Source organism: Ornithodoros turicata, chromosome 7, assembly GCF_037126465.1.
Source record: "Ornithodoros turicata isolate Travis chromosome 7, ASM3712646v1, whole genome shotgun sequence".
NCBI lineage: Eukaryota > Metazoa > Arthropoda > Arachnida > Ixodida > Argasidae > Ornithodoros > Ornithodoros turicata.
The window spans coordinates 33,773,257-33,786,819 of NC_088207.1; the positions used below are offsets into that span (position 1 = coordinate 33,773,257).

The 13,563-nt window shown below is 46.5% G+C and overlaps 1 protein-coding gene across 1 annotated transcript in view; it reads left to right on the forward strand.

The window, feature by feature from the left end:
* The first annotated feature begins 6,485 nt into the window (after positions 1-6,485).
* The window catches only part of LOC135400902 (eye-specific diacylglycerol kinase-like), a 434,456-nt gene continuing 427,378 nt past the window's right edge, over positions 6,486-13,563 (forward strand). Inside the window, exon 1 of the mRNA XM_064632901.1 lies at positions 6,486-6,715. Coding sequence (XP_064488971.1) covers positions 6,540-6,715 — 176 coding nt within the window. The 5' untranslated portion in view covers positions 6,486-6,539. The remainder of the gene's footprint in view (positions 6,716-13,563) is intronic.

The following is a 13,563-nucleotide window of genomic DNA, read 5'->3' on the forward strand; positions in this document are numbered from 1 at the left end:
TCTCTCCATCTGTCCGCATCTGTACGCCGCTCATAGCCACAGTTGCTTCGCGGCGCTATAAACGGAACAAAACAAATTCAGACCAGGCTGTTTTTTTTTTGTTGTGCAACGACTTGTCGCTCACACTGGGGCGTTCGTCAATGTGAGCATATCGATTCACTGTCGTAAGACGTCTTTCAGCACCAGATGACATTAAAATTAACTATTTAAATCACCAGAAACGCACCACATCCAATATGTCTATTGTCTATCAGAAAGATGCGTACGCAACGCACTCTTCTCAAATCGGGGGTGGTAACGGTTATCATTTTGCGCTGTGGTTGGCCTAGAGTCACTAAATAAGCTAGCTTATATATATAATAAGCTGAAGCGTAGCTTATTTAGTGACTCTAGGTTGGCCTTGCACGTGTTTTGCGATGAAGTCGTGCTAACTCCCCTCTCCCACTTTCCTTTTTTTTTTTGCTATAGTCGTGAGGATGCCCACTTGAGTGCGGCCAACAACGACAAGCTACCTCCCCCCCCCCCCCCCCCCGTGTTAACAGAGCTTAGGACGTCCTTTCTCAAAGTCATAGAAATCTTACGGAGAGAGGCTAGAAGGAAAGCTGGGGAGGAGGATCGGAGGAGAGCAAAGCACTTGAACGGGGCTCTTCCCTCTCTCAATGTATGCGCTTGGAGGCAGCCATATTGAATCAGCCGAGGCAACGTCGTGTATATTTCCAGCCCGTGAAAGCAGCCACAGTTCCAAAAACTGTTGCAACACTTGCTCGGTTGCTCCTCTGCTTCCGTCGGCTACATATCTTGTCAGTGTCCGCCCCTATCCAGGCTTGTAGTCAAGGCTGGTTGAGGCAGCGGCAGCGGCGGAGGCGGCGTCCCCATGTGGCGTCCGTGTCGTGTCTGTTTCTTCGTGTGTGTGTGTGTGTGTGTGTTTTCATATACCTTACGGTTTCATGGGTTCTGGAGGTGTGTTACTGTTCCAAAAACATTTTTGGCGTTATGTTTGCTGTATGCTTACTGGATTCCTTTGTTTGCATGCGCCGCTGCAACAGTAGCTGATTCCATATGGCGCTCCCCTCGCCGGTACGTCCCAGTTTCGGAGGTTTCCGTCTAGCATACTCCTTAAGATTTCTATGCTCAAAGTCGAGTCGGTTAAAGAAAATCCCATTTCGCCATTTCGTCGGAGAAACGAAACGAGAAACGCGCTCTGAGGCGCAGAACGAGAGTTACAAATCGTACTTTTAAGAAAAAATAACAACATCGGAAAGGAAAACAACGACGGGTTTAACCCGATCGAATTTCACTACTCTAACCGATTGCTTGCTCTCTGCTGTTTACATATATGCACGCAGGAAAAGCGCAGGTGCAATTCTTCTCGCTATTTCTCAGTCAGTGACAAAAACGGGGACTCGCACGCTCAATCTCTTTAAGGTGAAGGTCCATGTGACGGCTTATGAAGGAACTTGTCACGGGAATTGATAATCGATGCACGTCGTGCTCACCTCTGAGTCGAAAGATTAGGTTAGAAATGATGCTTGTGACAAGTATAGACGCACCTCTGCTTACAAACACGTGACGTCACAAGAAGACCGGTTCGAGGTTATATTTTATCAGGTTTACTTTACTTTACTTTACTTTAGCAGCTTCACTAACAGCCTTATGAGCCCATCAGCCGACGCGTTTTTCCCGCTTCTTGCCTGCAAAAATATAACCTCGAACCGGTCTTCTCATGACGTCACATGTTTGTAAACAGAGGGTCGTCTATAGGCGACCTGCACCTCTACGACATCGATTACGTTTCGCCGCCGCACAAAGCATGCTGGTGGGCACCTATCAACCTTATCAGCCTTTTCGACCTATCAGCCGACGCGTTTTTCCCGCTTGTTGCCCACCACAGCAAAATATAACCTCGAACCGGTCTTCTCGTTACGTCACATGTTTGTAAAGAGAGCGTCGTCTATTTGCTGTTAAAGCTGATAGTGCCCGCCAGCATGCTTTGCGCGGCGGCGTTACGCAATCAGTGACGTAGAGGCACAGGTCGTCGATACTTTCGAAAAATGCTCCACCAAAAAGAAGAACATCGAACAGCGAAAACTCTACTATTTTTCGAAAGAATGCGTTTATAGCACATCACTGTGCAGAGCTTCTCCATACAGCTCACGAGCATTTTATTGGATTTCTATAATCCCCTACAAATGGTTTTATGGGGTGGAGCGGCGATATAAAACTGGGATGTAGACATCTCGTTGAGATAAAGAACCAAGTGTTGCACAAGAAGCGCTGAATCTCCCGAAAAGCAGATTTAATTCCTTATCTTCTGCCACTTTCCAATAAAACCAACTCATCAATCAATATCTAATTATTACGTACTCCCCGGAACTTAAACACATGGTTTGTTTTTTAATTCGTTACAATTTTTTAATATAAAACTCTATGAAAGCAGCACAGGCGCGTTTTTCATTTTTTTGGCGGACCCATTATACAGCCAGCTGTACATTCTGTCGACGAAGGTATGTAACTACCAGACGACAAATTAGACAAAATTCGTTCACTTTTAGAAATTTGGCGGAAATGTGCGATAGCAAAATTGGAGCCAGTGATTGTTCAAAGCCTCCTTATTATTATTTTTTCTTAAATCCTGTGCCAAATACGTTGAGATATCCTACACTATTTTGCTACGCAAATGAGCCGAAACCGCAACAAGCGCGTTTCGAGACCAACGTCCATTTCACGCCCTAGGGCCACGTGCTTGGGAGCGATGGAGTTGATTGGTATAGACGACCTGAGCCCCTACGTCATCGACTACGTTTAGCCGCCGCGCAAACCATGCTGGTGGACACTATCAGCTTTATCAGCCTATCAGGCGACGCGCTTTTCCCGCTTCTTGCCCACCACAGCAAAATATATCCTCGAACCGGTCTTCTCGTTACGTCCCATGTTTGTAAACGGAGGGCCGTCCATTGACACTGATCCGCTGGCCAGATAGACCGCTATGCCGCCAAGGTAAGCCGACGAAGGCGAAAGGCGTATCCTTACTCCGCTCCTGATGGGCTTGGTTCATTTGCATAGCAAAATTTGGTGATGGATACATCCGTGTGCATGCCCGCTTCGGGATTCTTGAAAGATAGCTGGCTTTAAATTATGACTGTGTCCAATTCTGAATTCTACTCTCAGACGTCCCAGATTCCCAACCTGCAATGTCACGTTGCCGTACCTGCAAAAACGGCATCTGTGCTGCTCTCATAGTTTTTTTTATCACAGATCTGTAACGACTAAAGGAAGCAGGAAAAAGAAGAAAGAACTGTGCATATGGTAACGGACTTCGATGAAAATTCGATAATCACCGCGACAATTATAAAATTGCACCTAACATAAAGCGTGACATCACCTTGGCACGCACCCTGGACATGTTGCGCATGCGTGGGAAACTGCATTGTTATGTTTAACGTCACGGGAATGGAAGATAGAACAGCGATGAAAAGAAAGGAGAGTGAAATGAAGAAACGTGCCGTGATGCTTATGGAAAAAGCGGTCTGCCTGCCAGAAAGGACATCAGATCGCTCGGCAATAAAGGAGCGGGAACTCGGAGAGTGAGGGAGAGAGATATGAAGAAACGGATGGTGCCAAACGGAACCACTGAAGGCCTTGATCCATTGAAATGAATGAAGTTTTCTGCAGACACGTCAAATGGTCCTGAAAAGATGTCGTATAGTGTCATGCGGCCGATAAGGAATCCACGCGCCTTCCTGCCCAATACATTCCTTATGCTTTTTCGTCCTTCCCTTCTATACCACATGACACAATACGTAGCTATTTTTATTCGGCGCTTCTGTAGTTTCACATCTAGACCTTGTCAACCAAAGAGCAATTTCCTGTGCCATAAGAAATAACAATGTTAAGGGGGCTTCTCCTCACTACGGCCGTATGTGCGACAGAGTACGCTTTACAGGAGCCAGCTACAGACAAATTTATCCGCGTTCAACGAAGCAACTGTGATTCTGTTAAACCTTTTAACGGTATTGAACTGTCCCTGGAACTTCAGGAGTCTAACGTTACGCAAACATTTTGAGTTGATCAAACCTTTGTAAACGGATGGCGGGTGGCTGAGATGAAAAGTGGCAAAGGGAGATATATTGCTTTCTTTGTAACCGCAGGCACGTGGGCGATTACATTAAATCCAGTCAAAATTCCTTTTATTTCTGAAACCTGTTTGTAGTCTCTTCTGTATGACGACAATCACGGGGCAAAGACGGTTGCTTGTGTTTTCACCAATGCAAACAGAATCATCGGCGCAAATCGCATTTCGGGAAGCATGTGCCGCTTATGCAAATTATTCTCTATTGTAGCGACCGTGTACTGCACATACTACGCCCCCAAATATCATCATTCCGCGCTCTCCACACTTCAATGCCCACTTATGTGGTGCTCAAACGTAATAGACGCACACTTCGTGAAAACATGATCTCATATCGAATCCATCCTCGTTTTCCACCGTCGTTATATTGCTGTATCGATTCTCGCCCACCAAGTTGTGGACGAGCTGCTCGATATTGGCTGCGGGTTCCTGTAGCCGTCATTTCTCCGAGAATCGCAGCGCGTGTTTCATTGGGAAGTGAGCAGGCCCGTATGCGTGCCTCGTATCGTTCCACTGCCTTCATCGATTTGTGCCGAACCAAGGAAGCAAATCACCGTGGCCGCGAGTCGAGTCACGTTTCCGTGTTTCGTATACCACGGAAGAGGCATCATATGGAGTGCGTTTGCGGAGTCCACTGCGCAAGGTGTGATTTTGCTACAAAGCACTATGCGTGTTGTTGTGTGCTGTTAATCCGGCCTACCAGCACACCCTAAGGGAAAAAAATAAATAAATAAAATGGGGAGTAACTGCAGCTTCTAGTCCTCTAGATTGTAATTACTCCCCATTTTAGTCCCCTAACCGCGAAATTTACTCCCCAAGACTACAAATTGTCGCTGAACTTCGCAAATGGTTTCCTGAATGCAACAGTCTACGAAAATGTGTGCTCTCCGTCAATTTGATTTAATAAGGCAATATAACTTAGCTAGCTTAGGAACTTTCCACACACACAGGGGAAGTTGAGGTTCTCTCGCGCGAAATTTGGTCCTATTCATGTCGCAAGATTTTTTATCATTCGTCATATCACGGTTGATGGTTTAATTCAAAGTGTTCTCATTCATGCACGCGAATTTTGTTTCTGGAACTCTTAGAACAGAGCGTGAAACCCAGACCCCACACTGTGACATTCATTTAGTCTCGTCCATTTACTCCCTAATGGAAGTATTTTTTGTGTCAATGCATTTGGTCCCCAAAATGACTAAAATTGCTCCTTTTTCTTTCTTAGAGTGTAGAAGGAACCCAGAAACGCATGCCGTAGAAAGTGAAGTGATGGAATGCTTTTTACGCCAGACTGGTTCAGAAGTTGAACTTATATTAAGTCAATTTCACGCTTTCTGTAGAGGAGGAGAAGGACCACTTTCATTCTGATGCGGTGCATATGTGTTGCGCAGAAAGCGAAAATGCACGTGGTTGCGACGTACCGCAATTCTGCAATTAACGAGCAGGGGGCAGCCGGAGGATTAAGGGTAGTTGCTACGAGAAGTGCTGGTGGAGTGAACGCATATGTCAGCATCGCAACAGAAGCTCCGCTTTCATTAGAAGGCAACGAAACTTTGTTTTGTATCATTCTAGGTGCAAATATGAAAGCGTATATTTAGAAAAAGAAAGTAATTATGGCGATCGTCCTGAACCTATTAACGAGTGTAAACCATAATGCATGAAACCGCACATGCGCGCGTAGGGGCACGTTGTCTCTCTGCATCTGCAGTATCTCACCGTTGCTAATGACGACCGACGTGTCATGACATAACAGACACAACTTTGATATAATATTCTAGGGGAATAAGTATATCAGGTAGACCTAATAGATAAAGGCACGCGGTTCTGGGGTGAAGGGGACAGGAGGCAACTAGACTGCGTGTCCTGTTAGTCTCATTCTCTCGGTGTATTTCATCCAGTAAACAGTGGTTGAAAGTTGCGACGTCGTCAGCGTTGTTTGAGTGTGCTATGCGTCGGATACGTACCAACCTGCCCTGTGTCTGCTACAAACTTAATTCCTTTCGAGATTTCTGGAGTCCCCGAGTCCGCCGCTCTTTTCCCATCCTTTTATTTAGCTTTTCGCCTTCCAGTTTCTTGAACTGAAGTAACCCACCCTCTTTATGTCCGCTACGCTGTCCAGTTTCTTTTTTTTTTCTTTTTTTTGCTTTTATACCAAACGAGAAAAAAAAAATTGATGTTCCCGCAATCACCCCTCTCCACGGTTCTTTTATCCCCCATCGAGCCCATAAGGCAAACGTCACAATGAAGGACAGGCGGGTTCTTCCCACTCCTTCCTCCCCGCCGTCTGAAAGCGACAGGAGTTGCGATAACTTTTGCACTTACACGATGCGTGCCGTCTTTTTCACAGATGACTGCTCCGGGGCATCTTTGATACACGCTGGCGTTCGGCCTCGGCTCATAAAGGAGTACAAGCATGTCCGGCCCGGTCGGGGAAACAGCAATGGCCCCTCCTCAGATAATTGTTGAGGAGTCAGGGGACGACCAATACGTGGATATCACTGAAGAGGAGAGGTTGACAAGTCACAGCCACCTCGATGTCGATGGCACTTGGATGGAAATTCCGCCTAGGCACCTCCGGGCGTCCTATAGGTAGGTAGAATGCACTGTGTATTACGCGGTTGATGATAATGAAGGAGCGATATAAAGTATATCAATAGCGCGGTTACAGACCACGGCAATCGTGTCGGAATACATGCCCTCGGAGCTTCACAAGAATATTGCGGCAAGATGAGATGGAATCAACGACATTCTTTCAAGAAGCAAACGGACGTCATCCCTAATCACGAACCTTTGTAGCGCGACAGAACAAACCCGCATATGTAGCACACAGTTGCAAAATCGGTTTGGAGCTGCACCAGCCGTGTTGTCGCATCTCAATGTGTCGTGTCTCAATGGGCACGTATCGTATTTGGAGAGAGGTGCTCCGCACGAATCAGGTGCGTAAAACACCACCTGAAAACGCCACCTGTGTAGAGAGAATGTTCCGCGAAGCGTTCGACATCACAGGCGCTACGCGCATGCGCATAAGCAGTTATGAAAGTGGTCTTAGTCACCACAACCTTTTGTGCTGCGAGTGGACAACTGGTATTGGGCAACGGACAGGAAACAAAGGCTCAACTGCATGCAGCGTTTTCGAGCTGGCCGAGTTTCCGTTAGCGCCAAGCGACGCTGTCGGGAATAGGGATGTGAAATTTCCGAAAAATTTGGGCCTCGAAAAAGAAGAAAGAAAGAAAAGGTTTCGTTCGTGTTTTCTTTTTTTTCGAATATCTGAAAAAAAAAAGAAAGTAATGAAGGTACTGGTACTACAGCCTGTAACTTGTTTATTGACATGTATATACAGAGTGTTATAGCGTAGTCGACTACGGCAAGCAGTTCAAGGCCAACACCACAAAGTACCTAAACAGACCACCATTAGCACACCCAACGTACCCACCATTCAGTCGACATCTTCACAAACTGTTTCACACTTTCCCCTTTGTGTTCTACTCTCTGCATTACTGCGACTCACTCAACGATTACGTTTGAAACATCCGTGACAACGCTCTGCCGAACGGACTGAACGCGATCCACAAGAAGCATTCCGCGAGTCGCCATCTTCAGGGCCTCCCAAGAAATGACGCGACCGGATGGCTAACCTGAGTCTATTCTCAGACTGACCACTTGTGCTCCCCACTTTCGCCACTTGCCGTCCAAATCTGGTCGTCTCAGACATCGCGAAAAGGTCGCATGTCTATTGCTCCACGACGCTGTGTCCAGCCGCACGAGAAACGCCGCGGCGCACCCCACCGCTCAGAAAACGTCCAAGAAACGCTCCATGCGGTTGGGCCTTTTTCGTTGGCATAATATTCAAACAAACCATGCCAAATGTGTCTCCACAGTCACTCTCTTTTTACTGCGTAAGAATTACGTTATGTTTCTCATAATATAAAGTTTTGGGGGAACCACAGACGCTTCCCCACTCCGACTCCCTATCGCTTCCAGTATATCACAGGGCAGCGGATTGAGTCATAGAGGAATGCGTTCCACGGATGTATGAACAGGGAGTTTTAGAGAATCGTCAGCGGCCCTCCGATTCTTACTCCGTATTGCTGTCAGCCAATTACAGTGCAACTTGTTGAGTTGACGTGGAAGCGTTTTATGGGCCAACGACTCCACAAGGGACCCCTCCCCCTCTTTCCGAATTCGTCTCGTGAAATCAATATGGCGGCCCGACGCGATTCTACAACTATTTCGGGAACCTCCCGAATTTAATGTACGTGTTTAACGGTGGACGATGATTTGTTCCTCATTTGTGAAGTACTTGATGGACGAAAGAAAGAGAGATATAGATGATAGAGCACTTAAAGGGACGGTCTCGTACAGTCGGGGCGATTCCGAAACTTAGCCAAAAATATCTTCGCGAGTACTGTACACATATAACCATCTAAGTTTCATTCAGAATAACCAAGTCGTTTTCGAGGAATTTGTCGAAACGTGTCGTAGTAGCAGACGACGAAACCTGCGCTTCACTCCCATGCAATGTCACGCATGGCGTCGGCCTACGGGTACGTCGCCGTTGTCATGACAATTGGAACCTGCAGAAGGACCTTTGGTTGAGTCATCCCCTTTGCTCTCGAAGTGAGGACACTCAGACATATATCTCCGCGAGCGGAGAATGTAGCCCGTGCATTGACTGTGGGGTCTCCTATAATGTGGCGCATAATCGGATACATGTAAGCTAAGTCACGTGTTTTCTTTTCGTGAGTATTTAAAGGGACTATCGCATCCGGGAACGTATGTATGATACCGATAGGATAATGTTCGTCACCGTTTCAGAGTCAACTTTGTCAAATTTCTCTTCCGAAAACAGCTTACATATTAAGCAAACGAGTTTTAAAGGTCCGCATTCCATCTGCAGCCAACACGATGATGACGTAAGCCAGGCACACGAATGGGAGCGCAGCGCAGGCGATTGTCTCCGAGATCGTCTGCTTGGCGTTCGCATCGCACTATACTAAGTGAAAAGTCCTCGGTAAATACGCTGACTTTCGCTTACCAGTGTGAGTGCAGACGTAACCATGTTACGTGAAACACGGCGTTACGCTCCTGACTGTACGAACGCGTTCGATACTAACCAGAAACAACATTCCGCGAGCCAGTAACAGAGAAGACGCCGTCCCCTAGCATTACGCCTCGCTCGCCCGCCCGGCCGCCCGCCTGCCGGTCAGTCGGTTGCCAAGGTTACCAATGTCCCTCCGGCCGCTCCGTGATTGGTATTCTCCATGTCAAAGGGCGCACAGTGATTGGCCTCGTCCGTGTGACGTTTCCAGAGAGGGAACCCCGGAATGCGTCGTCTGCTCTTGCGAAGTTTTATATCAAACTGCACAGGAACAACGCTGCCAATTCGCGTCGGGTTTTCGGCGTTATTATCAGTGATGAACGCGGAGTAAAACAGCACTGCAGTTTCGGAATCGACCGGGACTGATGCGATGGTCCCTTTAATGCGGCTTTTAAATAAACACGCACTCCTACTCCATCTACGTCGTCAGCGACACTTCATTTCGAAACATGATTAGTGTGCAACGGGAAGTATAATGGAAGCTCGCGTAATATATTTTTGGTCGGAGCTGTAATGTGACAGCGCGCGCCGATGGCCGGCGACTTCAGATTTGTGATTGTGGGTGGGGTTGTCCTGCGACTTTTAACTTGTCTCTGAGGATTAACATAGTTGTTCGAAACCACCATGTGGGCCACTTCTTAAAATGTGCGTTTCTCGCACGAGAACTGAAAGAAAATGTACGAGAGTTGCCGAGGTCCCCAGTCACTTCTGAAAGTCGTCTGCTCACTGCGGTGCACTACCGCGCGCAAAAGCAGACGATTTCTGTATCCTATCATGGACTTTCCCGCAGGGCGACGTAGCCGTTCTTATTGTTGCTAACACAGATCGCGGCATGCGCTGCGATATTTATCAATTTAATTCATTTATTTAATAATCATGACTTGCTTTGTCGAAGAGGTCTCGGAGCACAAATTCCGTCTCATAATGCGCTGATTATTACCCGGAAACTTCAGTACTATACTTTTAGACACTCCTTGGTTTTCACAGGGTACTTCACGTTACACAAGAGGGACAAAGCGAGGTTCTGCAGGTGGTTTGTCTCTTCTATGTTCTAACTCTTTGTCCGCGTCTATTGCTGCAGTAAGCCGATATGAACTTCACATTACACAAGACCTTTCGTTCAGCGTAGAGTCACTAGTTCAGCGGAGGATCCCCAGTGACCCGGAACTTTCTTCGCCCTTTTTGGACGAACAGGCCTTCGATCCTCATTGTAACGGGCCCCATTCCTTCATTCCCCGCTTCACCTCCACCAATGGGGTAGAGTATCGCCCCCGGCGATGAAACTCCCCGCCCATCATCCTGAAATAAAGTTGTTTTTTGTTTCCTTGTCTTCCTCAGAAGGCCTCCTTTTGTTCGCGGTGCAAAGACAGGCGGGTACAGGTTTTGGGTCATCCAACGCGCAACCAGCAAAGAGTGTCGAAAGTTGGAAAATCCAGGGAACCGGTATCGAAAAATTGGGCGGGTCTCAAAATAACGTGATCGAAGTCCCTGTTGAAAAATAAACAACATGAGCATGAAAATGCAAACATCGAAGTTTTAACCTAATAATCAGCTAACTAACGTGCCGTTCCGTCGCGTCCGCCCCGCTAAGCCTAAGCCTACAAAAATGTGGATTTCGTTCGCTAAAATGACTTGGACAGACATCGAAATTTGTTGAGTTTGGGTGGTAAATAGTGATGTCGGACTTTTAACCACGGCATATCATCGTACGAAGCAATCGCGCATTGTCGTTGGTTTTCCTTGTTTCGCGAACGTGAATTTGGGTTCCGGAAAAGACGGTTGCTCAATGCGTGGGCGGAAATAATTGTGCAGCGGTCGCTTGATCGACCGCTGTCTTTTTCTTATTCTTTTTTTTTTTCTAGAAAGTCTTTTTCTTATTGGTTCACGTGGAGCGTTGATGAAAAAAAAAAGAAGAAAATAATAAAAATAAAAATAAATCGACCAATAAAAGAAAGAAAGAGAAGAACACAAAGAGCTACAGTTCTAAATTCCGTTACCCTGAGGAACATTTATCTGTGTGTAATCCGCTTGCTCGCTGTTTCAACATTACGCACATTACAGGGCAGTCCTGTGGAACGTTACTGGAATGTTTGTAAAGTCGGCCTTCCACTAACCGCAAATACGAGAGATTCTCGTTAGCCTTATGAGGCAGTTTGACTGAGTAAGCACAAACTCGAAACGGCAAAATCGGGCAAATTGACGTTTCATGTGAAGCTCATAAACTCATCTCACCTCTCTATACGCGCACGGAAAAAAGAAGAGGGTTGTTGGTCTCGCGGTTTCTGCTGGCCGCGACAATGCTGGCTCAGACGATAACCCCTTTACGAGCAGCTAAGTAAGCTTTTGTTCTGGTCTCGAAGGCCATGCCCCAAGTCAGCGGTCCATGAAAGGAAAGAGGAGCCAGCAGTACGGTGCGCATGCGCACTGCCTGCTCGGCGGAACGATACGGTCCGCGCGGTTTTCTTTTCGCGTCACCAGATGGCAACACAGAATGACGTGTTTCACTGGGCTTTCAGTCGGTGTTTATGCGTACTCATGTTTCATGCTTTTTTCTAAAAACGAAAAGCGGTAGACATATAAATTTGGTGTCTATCGATTCCTGAAATATTTCGAGAGAAAGTAAATGGGAAATTTTTTTGTTTTTTTTTTCAAATGCCTATAGAAGTTTAATAAAAACCTGTTCAAAGAGGGAGGAGAAAAATTGTGTATTTTTCTCACATTCGTGACGTCGCCGTAAAATACATACGACATGTATCAGAAATATATTAAGGTTATCCTATTCATCTCGTCTTCCTCCCTATAGTGAAACCACCCGCGTTAAAATCTGCGAGGTGTTTACCAAGAAAAAGCATAAAATATATTCCATAGGAAATACATTGGGCCGGAGGGCTGCCCTCTTTAATGGCGCTGTCGTTCACTATGCTCGTTCGTAGCTCGTGAAGCAACGTGGCTCTCCTAAGCTCTTTCTCTGCCGACGCATTACGGAAACCAGACATGTACATTCAAGCATGGACACATTCATTCTTGTACGCTGTTTGTTCTGGTCGCTTGTTTGGTCTTGTGCGCTTGTTGTCGGTCCCTTCGAAAGTAGGGGTCAACATCTCATAATTTTCTTCTCTATACACATATTCACATCTGATTGCAACAAGTTATATTTAGAATGCCTTTTCAAAACGTGTAACGACCGTTCTGCAAATTTCGAATCCGGTAATCGGTTTAAGAGGCAGGTAATTAGGTGGGTAATAATTTATTGGCCATAATTCGTTCTAGTACGTGGCTGAGAGCGTCTCTCGCAATTTAGCGGCCATAATTTTTTTGGTTAAGTGTAAAGCCTAGATTATTTTCCTCCTTTATGTATGTAAACCTCTAGTTGAAAGTAGTAGATCCTATGCGCAAGTAAGATGTATACTTATGTAGTATGTGCGTTGTCGACGTGCGGTAATTGCAGCTTTCGCTTCTGCAACGCCAACCCACTTAAATGGGTTTTAGGAGCCGTACCTCATGCTAAGTTGCAGTAATGGCTGATTCACATTACTGCGTTTACGGCTGCGTACACCGTGTACCTTTGTTCTATCCTAAATGATGTCCCGTTGTAATGATTCGCTGTCAGTTTACGTAACACGCAAGTGCAACCCTGACGATGCCTACTTGTATCTTCGACATGCATACTTATTTTGTTTGTATTAGCGGGGTTTGCAGTGTCATTAATGCAGACGGAAAATAGCGGTCCAGATATGGACCGCTGTTATTGATATTAAGATAAGTACACTCTTAATTTGGAGACGCCCAAAACGCGTGTGATGTCTTATGTAGGCGTCTTTCTAGTTGAAAGATGCTGAACTGGATTCTGATCTAAGCGTGACAGCCTCGTGAATAGGTCGTTAACATGGGGCGAAGGACGGAACGGTGTGTGACGCCGCAGAGAAGCCATTTGAGACGCCTTGATTATCGCAGCCACGTTAGGCGTCTCTTTGGTGACAGCAAAGCGGAGCAACGCACGCCAAACAGTCTGGGTCCGGCCACTCTCGCTCGTTCCACCCACGTTCTCCCATGTTGTAACAGGGATGTATTGGCGTCCCACCCCCTGCCACACACCATGGAGGGGAGCCGAGTGAGGTCAACCGACGAAGTGCGCTGCTTAAGACGCGTTCTGCGCGTCGGAACTGGGACGCTGATGCGGCGTCATGGCATCTAGGCATCTCTTTTCAATGGCGTTAAAAAAGTATAATCATTTCGACACCGAAGAAGCGTCACATTAACACGCGCCACCATGTGACTCAAGTGACTCAGCGTTAAAAAGGCCTATGGTTTTAACGCTGAAATGGCGTCTTCCAATTCA